This window comes from Oculina patagonica, chromosome 14 (assembly GCF_052425735.1).
Source record: "Oculina patagonica isolate OP01 chromosome 14, crgOcupat, whole genome shotgun sequence".
Classification (NCBI taxonomy): Eukaryota; Metazoa; Cnidaria; class Anthozoa; order Scleractinia; family Oculinidae; genus Oculina; species Oculina patagonica.
The window spans coordinates 2,560,281-2,573,138 of record NC_135771.1 but is presented as its reverse complement, the minus strand read 5'-3'; the positions used below and the strand labels follow the sequence as shown (position 1 = coordinate 2,573,138).

Sequence of the window (12,858 nt, the reverse complement as noted above, 5' to 3'; positions counted from 1 at the left end):
TCTTGTTTTTGTGCTGGAAATGTCAATCCGAGCGAGGGCCGTGCGAGCAAATATAATTTTATTTCCATAATCTTGTTGATGAACGATTACATGTGCTACTCGAAAGATGAGCCTCAAAGATTTTTACGAGTGTAGACATCATGTACTGTATACTTTCCCATGTTTAGAAAGGGTAAAATATTGCGTCTTCGTATATTATTTGAAAATACCTGGCAAGCAAAAGTTTTAGGAATTTAATTAAATAACCGCGCGGACTCGAGTGGAGGAAACACTCGTTGAAACTTCACTACAGAACGCAACCCAGCAAATATACAATTTCTTGCATAACTTTTTTTCCATTTTAACGGACTTGGTTTTATACTGAGAGGTTGCTTTTCCGCTTTTAATTAAATGAAGCCACAGGGACGTCTTCTTCGATGAGAGTAAATTTCTTTACCTCTATCACGATTTTCTTGGGCAAGCGGGCGTGATGACGATTCAAAATTTCCCGCGAACCTAACTACAACTACCAGAATTCCTTGCGCTTTTACGTCATAATGCAAATGGTCTATTGTATAAAATTACTCACTCTGAGGGTGAAAGGGTCCTTTATAAGTCCCTCTGGCTACAGTTGGATGCAATTGACTGTGTTCTACAGATGAAGGCAGTCTGCCAGTGGAACCTTGACAAGAAAAAAAAGACATTCAAATACTAGCCAGGTCACAGACATGATCACAAGTGTCATCTAAAACAGCTTCAAAGGATTTGGCAACTGACTGATGGGTGCTTATACAGCGCATTTACAAAGCTCGTGATCAATGTGCTTCACAATTCGAATCTATGGGATGAGACCACACATCAGCATATAAGGCGCCTATGGCAGCCGCTATCCGTCCATGTGTTCCAATTGTTATTGAAATTATTTGTAAATAGCGTAGTTAAATTTTAGTCTGTTTTTATTGTAAATATCAATTTTAAGTCTTTTTATTATTATTATTTTTATTTATTTTATGTTTCCCCTATTAGTAGAGAGTGTTTCACTCTCGGCTAGAATTCCTTTGACACATTAATAAAGTTGTTGATTGATTGATTGATTGTGTATGATCTCACCCCACTACCCAACCCATGGAATAGAACAGACCACAACACCGGGAACTTTATGCCCTAACTGAAATTATGTAATATGAATTACGCTCATCAACAATAAATGAGTTTGGGGAAGGTGCCTCTGCTAAGATGGAGCCAGGGGTGATTTAAATGTAGCATGCAGGTATCCATGGAAACCCTGAGAGTGGCAGACTGTTACGGTTGACAAACCCCAAACGTTTGATGGTCAATCATTTCACGCTTAACATCCAATTAGACCATGTTTCGGCAGCACGTGTTCACGCTTAGATGCAAGTGACGGTACAACTTAGTGAGTGTAAAGATCCTCAAACTATTGTTTTTTATAAATAAAACATGGTACAGAGTTCTAACCAACAAAAAATTGTATTACTTGAATCTAAAAAAATGGTTTCCTACTCACTCTGAGTGTGACGTGTCTGGTACATTTGAGTTGGAGTCTGAGTGACTGCCATAAAAGGCATCTGATTGTATTGGACTGATGAAGTTGGCCTGCTATGACCAGAGGAGCCTTCCAAAAGAAAATGCAAAAATAACACTTTTAAAAAATGTCGAAACAACGTAATACAAAACTTGTGCAATGAGGTGGGGAAACTTTGAGGTCACCTGCTAATTATTATTTTATAAAGCTGTAGTGGTAAATTATTATATTTCCTACTCACTCTGAATGTGACTTCTCTGATAACTGTGTCCTTCATGAATCTGACTGGCCATAGTAGAAGGAAACTGACTGAGTTCCACTGATGAAGGCAGAAAACAAGGGGGACCTTCACCAAAAGAAAAACGTATTGAAATATTATGTCACACAAAAAAGGCTTTTACTTAATGCCTTAACTTTCAACAGTTTTCTGCACAAAGATTAAACTGTGCCTTTAATACATCGGTGAAGTACTTTTTAAGGACAACAGCATTCAAATATTAATAGGTGCGGCTGTGATCAGGTAGGCACAGCTTTTTTGAAATTGTTAACTGTATGCCTTGAGGCCAAATAAACTAGGTCATATAGACTGGTATAGGACCACACAAAATTCTTTTTTTTTCACTGTCTGTCAGTGGAAAACTAAATCCACACAACTTACAACATGTGACAAGACTGCAACATGTTTTAGCGACTTTTTTTACTCTTAAGATTTTAAGTATTTTTGTAACTTTTTTTGCTATTTTTATATTTATTTTTCAATAGTGTTTTAATATTTTTAACATTACTTCTGTAAAGCACTTTTGAACTTTTCGGATATTGGCATTATACACAATGTACAAATATTTTATTATAATTATTATTAACTGTGTATTGTAAATACCGGTAGTTTAAATAGTTTTTCTGTTGGTTTTGATTGCTACTCGCGTACGCCGGATTCAGACATCAAACGCACAAATGAATGTAACCATTATGTTTTCTTTGCATTTTAAATCGCTCATTCCAATTTTAAACGCTTCTCAGCTTTCTATTTAACATATTTTTCTTTTCATTTTAACGACTGCATCATAGAACAGTTTATTGTACTAAATAGTTTTGCGCTATAGTTAATTTTTATAACCTTTTTATCCACATGTGTACCTTTTTTAAATATTATGTGAAATAAAGTTGTTGTTATTATTTACTTAAAAAAAATATTATTATTATTATTATTATTAAATTATTATTATTATTATGTTTGTTAAAAGTCTAAAAAGGTAAGCCGATCGAAAAATGGATGCTTTTCAGGTATATAAGCCATTCTAAACAACTAATCAAATCCTTTTTGTATCAGGAAAACTTTTTAATTGGTATTATGTCTTCACATGCTTAGTACTCTTACTTGACATTTTTACCTTCATGAGGATCAGGCTCAGTCAATTCTTCTCTAAGTCGTTTTGAAGGCTGTGTACCAAAAAGGGATAATGGTCTTTTATCCTTTTTTGTCGAACTTGGCCTGTTCTGTGATAAGCCTAACAGAAGAAAATTACAATAAACAATGTTATTAACAACCATTTTTCAATGCCCTGTATGTAGTGATATAAATTCTAAAATGGGTTGATAACCAAAATTTACTTTCAAGTTCCACACAAGTGTTTGCATCTTTCTTTGCAAATGTAAAGCTCCTACTTCAAACTTATAAAACTAACTTGAGAAATGCAACACAACATCACAGTCATCTACAATTAAATAGCCTTGTTACAAATAAAACTTTGCCATCCAATCAGAGTTCATGTGATAAAAGAATTTTACATGTAGGCATATTCAAACATATTCAAACTATCTACTAAATGATAGGCAAGCAGTTTTTTAAAACAATCGTGATTGCAAAAAGTAAAATGTATATGAAATTTTACCAAACACAAGGTCCTGCATCTTTTCCAAAAGTAAACCACAAGACTCCTGCCAACTGTACTTCTCCAAATACTTTTCACGAAGAAAGTTAGCCTCTGCAAGTCGTACTTCTCTGCTTTTTTGACGAACTGCTTTGATTTTCTTGGCCCAGATTTCAGGATGGTCTGAATCCACCACACATTGTGAGCCATTAGGTACTTCCTTGAGAGCTTCTCCAAGTCCTGAGTTACAACTGACAAGCACAGGAAGACCAGCAGATAAGGCTTCAAGAGCAGTCAACCCAAAGCCCTCAGTCCTTGATGGCATTATCACCAGATCCACCTCACAGAATAATCTAGCTAGTACTTTCCTGCTTTCTTTAAAGCTGCGAACAATTAGTTGATCACGAGCAATACCATGCTGAAGTAACTTGTCTGCTGTTTCACCTCCCTTCCCTGCTGGTCCACAAACAAACCTGAGTTGGTAGGATTTGTCTTTCAACTCTGCAATTGCTTGAGCAGCAAGGTCATATCCCTTCAGATTAAAATCTTCACAATCACCACTCCCAATTACTAAAACACAAAATGTTTTTCTTTCCTCAGTAGCTTGCTTTACCTCCAAAAACTCAGTAAAAATGCTCGGGGTGAGATTGAGAACATCTTGTTGCTTTTTCCCAGAACGAAGATAACGCTTGTAAGCATCTGTCAGCTTGGGTCCAACTGCCACAACTTGATCAGCCAACTCACAGAGTTCTATCTCTGTTTGTTGCAGTCGCTCACCTTCAGAAATGCTTTTGTACATCCCAAGTTCTTCAGGGGCATTGTGAACAACTTGAATCCACTTACAATGATGATGTTGTCTTTTTATGATTGGTATTTGTCGACCAAGATGCACTCCATGTCCTATAATACAGTCCATACAATGGCTTTCTGGTACATTAATCAGCCAATCAACTGAATTTAAATGTACACCAGGCATGTTTTCTGCTTCAATGAGCTTAACCTTGTGACTAGCAGCAATGTTCTTATCCTCTTCACTGCACTGAGGGAGAAAGACACTGACTTGTACATTAGGGTGTTTAGCCAACTGTATTGCTAGTTCTCTGTTGATGGTTGAGACATCTCCATTGGTTGATGATCTCCATTCACTACTTAACAGGGTAACTCTCAATGTCCTCTTTTCTGCCATGGCCACCTCCTGGCGTTCCTGTGATGTGGAGGCTATGCTGGGAACAGGGAGCCCCTAAAACAAAAGAGAAGGAAATATAAGTGTTGTTTGTGTACCATATATGAGTATTTCACTGACATACCGGTAACTGAAGTCTCATTTGTGTTTATGTAATAATTTAGTCAAGACGCCTGGAAATTAACTGAGGACTGATACAGACTTAGGGTTGTTTTTGTACAGTAAAATCCTCAAGATATACCAGACTCCCAGGCAAGGCTCCCAGTCACGGGCTGCCCTTCTACATGGCTTGGCCACCTTTGAGCCCCTTGCTGGGGGCACCTTGTGGTTTGCAGCACTCCATCACATTTGTATAATAAAGTTATTTTATTGAAAAGTGACAGCTCCTAAATAGCTATTGATTTACCACCTTTCACTTCTATCACTTGGGTAAAATTATAGTTGTGCTTTCCCAGGATATTGAGCCTTTTCTATGGGTATTTCCGAAGAAATCGAAGATGCGAAGATCACTGCAGAAAAAACGAAGATCTCAGGATTAAAGCAAAGATCTAAATTTATGTGATCAAATTGAACCCTCAGATATAAAACTGTCAAAACTTACAGAAAATATCTGTAATTTCTGAATGTTGGCATTTGACCACATTTCACGAAAAAAAAACGATCAAAAAAGATCTGCTTAAAAAACGCGAAGATTTGCCCAAACATTACGAAGAAAGACCGTGGGTACCCATAGAGAGGCTCGATATTGGTCACTATGATATTCTGATTCAAAATGCCAGCCAAGTGCATGGCAGCTTGATGATCGTAAAGATGGCTTAACTGATCAATTGGACGGAAAATTAAACATTCAACATACAGTCACCCAGGGCTAATCAAATAAAAGTTTGTTACCTTTAATAGCCCAGACATCACAGGAAGCCTCTAGTCTTGAACACTTACACTAAGATAAAATGAAATCAAATAAGAACCAGTCTTTATTTCAGTCCAAACAGGGAATTGAACAAGTATGTACATTACAGAATCATGTAATTCAAATAATAAATACAGGAGGGAGATCAAAGGGAAAGGGAAGTTCAGCCTCCATAAATAGGGAACACTAAACTACTTGTCAAGGCTTAATTAAAAGGGCTATGTCACACAATTTTAGGCAATTTCAGAACTGACCAACTGGTCATAGAATTAACTGAAATATCACAATAACGGCTTAAAACTGTAAAAGAACTCAAAAGAAACACAGAAAGGCCATAAAGAGGCATGGATGGGCAAAATTCGCAAAGATTAAAACCGATTGCGTTCGGGTAAACTTGAAAAGTGTTGGCCCGACCTTTTCAAGTTTATCTCAATTTGCATGAAAGTGTCATTTACAATGCTCGAAAAATCATCCTTGTTTGTTATGTGGCAGTGATTTTGCCAATAAAAGACTTCTGCTCTGCCAATTTGAAGTTTAGAGCTCTTAAATAATGAAAATAAATAAAATTACCTAAAACACCGTGATATATACCCTTTAATGTGGTCTTGGTAAGTAATTCAAGGTAACCATCTTAAACAAACACTTACTAAGTCTTGTTACAAATGTCTTCTGACATCTTGAACCCATACATGAATACTGCAGCTGACTGACTCACTGAACCTTAAAAAATATAAAAAAATATAAACAACCAACTGTTGTACAACCCTCCAAGTTAAGACAGTTTTAGTCGCCATGGCAACTAAAATTTTGGAGCTGGCAACTAAATTGGAACCGAAGTTGCCAGCCTGGCGATTAAAATTGAGAAGAATGATTGAAAGTGTGAGCTTAATTTAGCGACTAAAATTTTTCACTGGTGACCAAACTTGAGCAGTCGGTGGCCAAATGGCAACCAAGGAAAAAATAAACTTGGAGGGTTGTTGTATCTCAGGGACTGCATTTGAAATGCAAATAGTAGTAGCAAAAATGTAATAGTTTATTGTTACTGTTGACAAGTATACTGAAACCTCACATATTTGAAATTACATGTATTTGTGCTAAAAAGGACAAATAATTAATTTTGGCCATAATTAACAAATCATTACATGATACTTCAAACACTGATATGAATGCTCCAGACTGCATCAGTTTTTTTTTCAAAGTTGTGGACATGGGTTAGATGTTTAGGCTTTGGTATCATGCTTTGTCTTCATGCTTAAGCTTTGTCCTCGTGCACTCTTCATGCATGAATTAGAGTGGAAAACTAATTTCTAAGCTTAAGGTCGGTGGGAACAACAAGGTAGATGGCAACAGTCTTCATACACATTCCGAACCATACAGAGGTACAGTAAATGAAACAATCAAAGGAATTTACATTCTATGATCCATTTAAAAGTAACATCATGACAATGGCTGATCTTGCAATACTTACCCATATGCAACCTGTCAATTATGAGTTGTGAACCAGAGCAGTCCCACTATTTTAAAGGGACTATGTCACAGGGATTTTTTAGGAATTTTGGTCTAAACTGGTCTGAAATTAGTGGTAGGCAGCTTTACCCATAAAAACATTGTCTTTGAACTTCTAAAGGAATATATAACCTTATTTTGCGGATAGAAATCAAGCTACGGCAAAAAATATCGATTTTTTGAAGACACACGGAAACAACTTGAAAAGTTAAGCCTTAATTTTTCAAATTGAAATCCATTCCCATCCAAGCCATCTGCAGCTTAAGACGCTTGTTAACAGTTTCAGTACTCTAATATAGCAATTTTAAATACAAATGTACCATTATTTTTTGATTTCTTACGACAAAAATATAAATTTTAGCTGTTCAAAAATCTGGTAAAATCTATGACAAAGCCCCTTTAACCATACTGGTTTTTATTTTGGTTTATCATTACTTCTGCTGCTGTTCTTCTTCCTCAGTGGGGTTTTCATTTGATTTGTAGATAATTTGGCATGTTGCAAACAAATTGTGATAAATTGGAATTCTACTGGTTTCGCTCCCAATCGAGTTCGCACTGTCCGAGTTCCCCAGGGTACTCCGGCTTGTTAAAGACGGGGATGATCTAAGGTTTTTTGGGGGTTTGAAATTGTCAATTCCGGGATTTTTTGGGGTTGGAAAATTTGGCAAGTATTTTTTTGGGTATCTTGATTTAGATAGGGGATATTTTTGGTATTAAAAACGAACTAAAGTGCCTTGGCGCGGCCTTGGCGTATTATGGTATGATGAATAAACAAAACAAGCATTCTTTGTGTTATGTTATTGCACCTCCTGGCAATTTGGGGGTAATTTGACAAGGGATTTTTTTGGGGGTTATTTTTGGTTCAGGGATTTTTTTGGGTCCTGAGTTTTGCCTCCATTCGATCATCCTCATCATTTACAAGCTGGAGTACCCCCCCCCTGGGCCGAGTTCGCCCCCAAGTTATACCGTGTTCGCCCCCAGTATGACTGAGTTCACCCCTTATCATTCACGTTCAAAGCGTGATTTCGCTCGACTGAATAAAACTTTAATATTGTTCATGTTCAAAGCGTGATTCCCCTCGTCTGAGAAAGACTTAATCAAAGTTTACACTTTCAAAGCTTGCGTCGCTCATCTGAATATAACTTACTACCATTTGTGTTTTTTAAAGTTAAAGTACGCACTAAACGCAAATGGTAGTAATCAAAGTTTACATTGTGACTTCGTTTGTCTAGAAATTATCGTTTGTGTTTAATTAAAGTGTGTTTTCGTATTAAGTTAACGGGAGTGACTACATGGGAGCAAACTCGGTCGTATTGGGTGCGAACTCGGTATAACTTGGGGCGAACTCGGACGGGGCGAACTCGATTGGGAGCGAAACCGGTAGCTTCCATAAATTGAGTGGCATAGCACCTTTTATGAAGTCACCGATGACCATACTCATGAGTGGCTGGCTAGTAGCTACATAATTCTTACTCTATGTTAACAAGTTTAAATTTTCACCATCAATTTAATAACTTCTTCTTTGGGAATGAAGTATACTTCCCCACAAATCTACAACCGGGTTTATATCTGCTCTGTTCTGGATAAACATTTGTTTTGAGCCGGGATATAAAGTTCCCTAAATACTACATAGAGACAATCAACAAGCATGCATGGCGCCATATTGAGATAAAGACGCTTTTAACTTGAAGGTAAATTGGAATTCTCTGATAAATCGAACTAAAGCAGATCAGTTCCTGGTTATTTATGACTCTTCTGATTGTAGTTAACAACAGCACACAAGAATGTTTGCATTCCTCTGTCACTAGCTAGCGGTCAAACAAGCAGTGAGCGCTGTGATTTTAAATAAGCTTACATTTACACAATTTCTCTCTACAAAACTTTAACAATCATTACAACAGACATAAAGATTTATAAATATCTTAACACTTGTCTAGAAGCTACAATGAAATGTAAGAGAATCAAAATAAAGAAAACTTTGGATGCTTAAAGTAAACCTACCTTTGATCGATCGTCAAACCGAGCAACAACGCTGACTGTTTTCACAGCCAAGCAAACGTTAATTTGACGAGAAAGCTACATGATGACAAGCTTGGTGAAAAGCTGAAATTACCCCATGGTTGCAATTTTACCAAAAGCCAAATAAACTCCAGTAAAGTGTCCTTTCCAGCTGAAGAGATCAAGAAGACGAATTCAAACCTCACTTCCTGCTTTGACGGGCTTTCCCAAAATTCCCAGGACAGCTTTCGTTTTCCAAATATGGACATGAACCATTTTTATTGGTCTATTCAGTGTCACATGTCCTAGACGTGAAGAATTGGAATGGCTCGGAGAATGGACTCACACACAAGGATTGTAGACTTTCTATGAACTTAAGATTGCGACTACAATCTGTACGATATGTTAACCTTGGACAGCAAATAAAATAAACTGACGAGAGGCGTCATCGTTCCCTTCAGTTTGCGACTGGGTTCTGTTTTTTTTTTCAATAACCAAACAGCAACAAGACTGGCAGTACAAGTGTTTGAAATCTCAACCGTCCAACCGTGGACATATTTCATTACTTCCGTGTTAATCGGTGAAAATTTCATAATTGATCATAACCTTTTTTATTTTACGTTTATGTAACAAAAAATATTTCGCGTTTTTTTCCTGTAGAAAACATGAATTTTGATAACTTTTAAAAAGAATATCGCGAAAATGGACTGTTACCAGGAGGATTATGGCTCCTGCTGTTACTAAATACATGTCAAGAAAAAAAAACTTTACACAACGTTTTGATATCAAGCACTGAGCAAATTGTTTTTAGACCAATAGCAATTGTCCTCATCATCATCCAATCAGTATTTAGTTCCTTTAGTTCATCTTTAGTGCACTGACATCATCTAAAACAGCTTTTAGCGTACCACCCAATAAAAACAAAAAAGTTAAATTTTTTTTTTCTTTTCTTGTCTTGTCAACCTGTTTCAACCTTCGACTTCAAAGAAAAAATCGCAGAGACAAATGTGACTTGGGTTTCGAAAAAAAAATCTGCGAAATTGCGAGAATTAAATGTCACACTTTCCGGCAATCTTTTTTTTTTAACTAACATTACAAGCGTTTTTCGGAGTGTAAAGGGTTACGAGCGACGAAAGAAAAACGCGAGGCGCGTGTTGCTTTCTTCCTCCCATCTTACGTGGGATGCGTGTCTCGACCATCGCGCCCCGAGTGTATTATTAAACCACTGTCAAGCACTTCTTCCAACTGCAAAGATTGTGAATCGATATGAAAGACGCGAGGAAAACGCGAGGTGCGTGTTGCATTCTTCCTCACATCTCGCGTGGAATGCGTGTCTTAATCATCGCCCCCCGAGTTCCGGGCACCCAACGGAATATTTCGTTAAAATATCTGTTCGGAAGACGATTTGAGATCTAGAATTTTCGGAACATTCATTGTAAATTTTTTTTGCTTGCCTACCTTTCCTAGGATTTTCGAATATCTAAAAAATGGTTAAATTGTTCATTTTTAACAGATTTTTTTACTCTAAAAAGGTCACCTAGAATTTTCGGGAGCCTTTCTCTGGCTGGAATTTTCGAAAAGATAAGTTTTGATCCCTATAACTTTCGGATCACTAGACTTTCAGCTAGGAAATCCGAACAGATAAAAAAATTTTAAGGGATAAAAATATGCCTATATCTACCGTTTAAATACTAAAATACGTTCAACGGTGCTATCTTTAAGTGGTTTTGAACTATATTCTCGATGGGTGCCCCTGGCGAGTGTATTAAACCACTGTCAAGCACTTCTTCCAACTGCAAAGATTATGAATCGATATGAAAGACGCGAGGAAAACACGGGGCGCGTGTTGCTTTCTTCCTCCCATCTTACGTGGGATGCGTGTCTCAACCATCGCGCCCCGAGTGTATTTAACCACTGTCAAGCACTTCTTCCAACTGCAAAGATTATGAATCGATATGAAAGACGCGAGGAAAACACGGGGCGCGTGTTGCTTTCTTCCTCCCATCTTACGTGGGATGCGTGTCTCAACCATCGCGCCCCGAGTGTATTTAACCACTGTCAAGCACTTCTTCCAACTGCAAAGATTATGAATCGATATGAAAGACGCGAGGAAAACACGGGGCGCGTGTTGCTTTTCTACTCCCATCTCGTGTTAGCTGCTTGTCGAACTCAACCATCGCACGTATCATGCGCCCCGCGGTAAGCCCAGTAAAATACTGGCTAATGACTTGACTGATCTAAGTTAAAAGACTGTTAATACTTTGAATCAACAACTGTTGTAACCTTGGGATGCACTTTAGTTTACGGTTTTCACACCTGGTTAAAACTTGAGATACCGTAAAATCCCGCCTGTAATCCCTGGGCTTATATAACTTCGTATTAAAGGGGCTCCGGATGGGCTTGGGGTGAGCTTATATCCGGGAGGAGCTTATAAGCGGAATAAAGAAAAAAAGTTTCGAAATGAGTTACAGCAGTGTTGATCGAAAGAAGTTTTTTATTTGTTTTTAATATTAAGCTTTGCAACGTCTTGATAAATCAAAATCATATCAACATTCAGAACAATTTTGGAAGAGAGCGGCATATTTCAAGGCGGAAAAATGAGCCCGCGCTCCTCCCCCCGAAAGCACTCTCTCAGGGAGGAACAAAGTCCGGACTCGGGAAGGCGGCGGAAATCGAGCCTATACACAAGCCGGCGAACATAACATGAACATTGCATGATGGAAATCACGTCAACAGCCAAATCCTGTGCTTATGCTTACCTCACGCCTGTTGACACTCGTTAAATAAGCACAAGCACAAGAAAGAAAAAAGACATTCTATTTCGCTTCACGCCAATCTCGTTCCCAGAGTCCACGTTCCACTTGAGCAGCCATCAGGTAATGACTCGATAACGACGGTCGTTTCCCGTCCCGCGGGAAAAAGGGAAACGCGGGCTCTGGGGACGAGATTGGCTTCACTTCACACACGAGTTCTCTTATGTTTATCGCACAAGTGTGAACCAGGCTTGACAGGGATCGGGAGAGACGCCGTGTAACTATAAATACTTGACAAAATGACTGATTGGCCGCTTCTTGTTTATATAGCCTGACGAAAACACTCGAGAAAGTATGCGGGAATTCGAAAGCACTTTTTTGAACCGCAGAGCTTACATAAACTTGCGAATTCTCCGAACTTTCTCTCTTTGTTTGTACTTCAATCAGGCTATTTAACCTGGATTTAAGTACACGTACGATTTACCTTATGGTATATACTTATTTTCGAGGGACTTAATTTTCGCGATTTTTAGAGAACTCGCGAAAATTATTATTATTAACGTATTTCTAATGTTTGGCCAAATCACGAAACCTAAGTCCCGCGAAATACGCCCGTTCCATTTTCGCAAAATTAAGTTCGCGCGAAAATAAGTCTATTTCTTACACGATGATGGAAATGCCGCTTATTGGAGCGAGGTCACAAATGTAACCAAGGTTGGCCAGTTTCGCTTATAGAAGCTATATCTGCTTATTGGAGGAACTGACTGAATGACCGTTAATCAAGGAAGAGATCTTCGTTCATGGGAGCAGTCCATTAGCGACCATTTAACTGTACTATGTTGCGCAAGAGACATATCCCCTTTAATTGTCAACATACACTTTCTGCTTTTCCGCTGGTGGGGCGGAGCCATTGCAAAAGAAAACCTTTGTACAACAAGAACTTCAAGGAATGGATCACGTTGTTGTGAGGATTTAGTGGTACATCAAGACAATAATCTCCTAGTTGATGATTTTCTTTATTCTCATCACCTGTCTGCTTGACAATGTATTGATATTGTAAGGAGAAAATTGATCTTGATCACTTTTGGAAATTAAACGGTTAACTGCTCCTT

At 37.9% G+C, this 12,858-nt stretch overlaps 1 protein-coding gene across 4 annotated transcripts in view; it reads right to left on the bottom strand.

The window, feature by feature from the left end:
• LOC144637526 (uncharacterized) overlaps positions 1-9,231 on the bottom strand; it is a 117,829-nt gene extending 108,598 nt beyond the window's left edge. For 3 of the 4 annotated variants that reach the window (XM_078496598.1, XM_078496599.1, XM_078496600.1), the window contains exons 1-8: positions 8,997-9,229; positions 6,137-6,209; positions 5,471-5,519; positions 3,418-4,636; positions 2,917-3,033; positions 1,767-1,871; positions 1,508-1,615; positions 569-661 (exon numbers count right to left, since the gene is read on the bottom strand). In XM_078496598.1, coding sequence (XP_078352724.1) covers positions 569-661; positions 1,508-1,615; positions 1,767-1,871; positions 2,917-3,033; positions 3,418-4,636; positions 5,471-5,488 — 1,660 coding nt within the window. In that variant the 5' untranslated portion in view covers positions 5,489-5,519; positions 6,137-6,209; positions 8,997-9,229. Of the gene's footprint in view, positions 1-568; positions 662-1,507; positions 1,616-1,766; positions 1,872-2,916; positions 3,034-3,417; positions 4,637-5,470; positions 5,520-6,136; positions 6,210-8,996 lie in introns of all 4 variants that reach the window. The other variant, XM_078496597.1, reaches the window with a different exon arrangement.
• Positions 9,232-12,858: the final 3,627 nt, after the last annotated feature.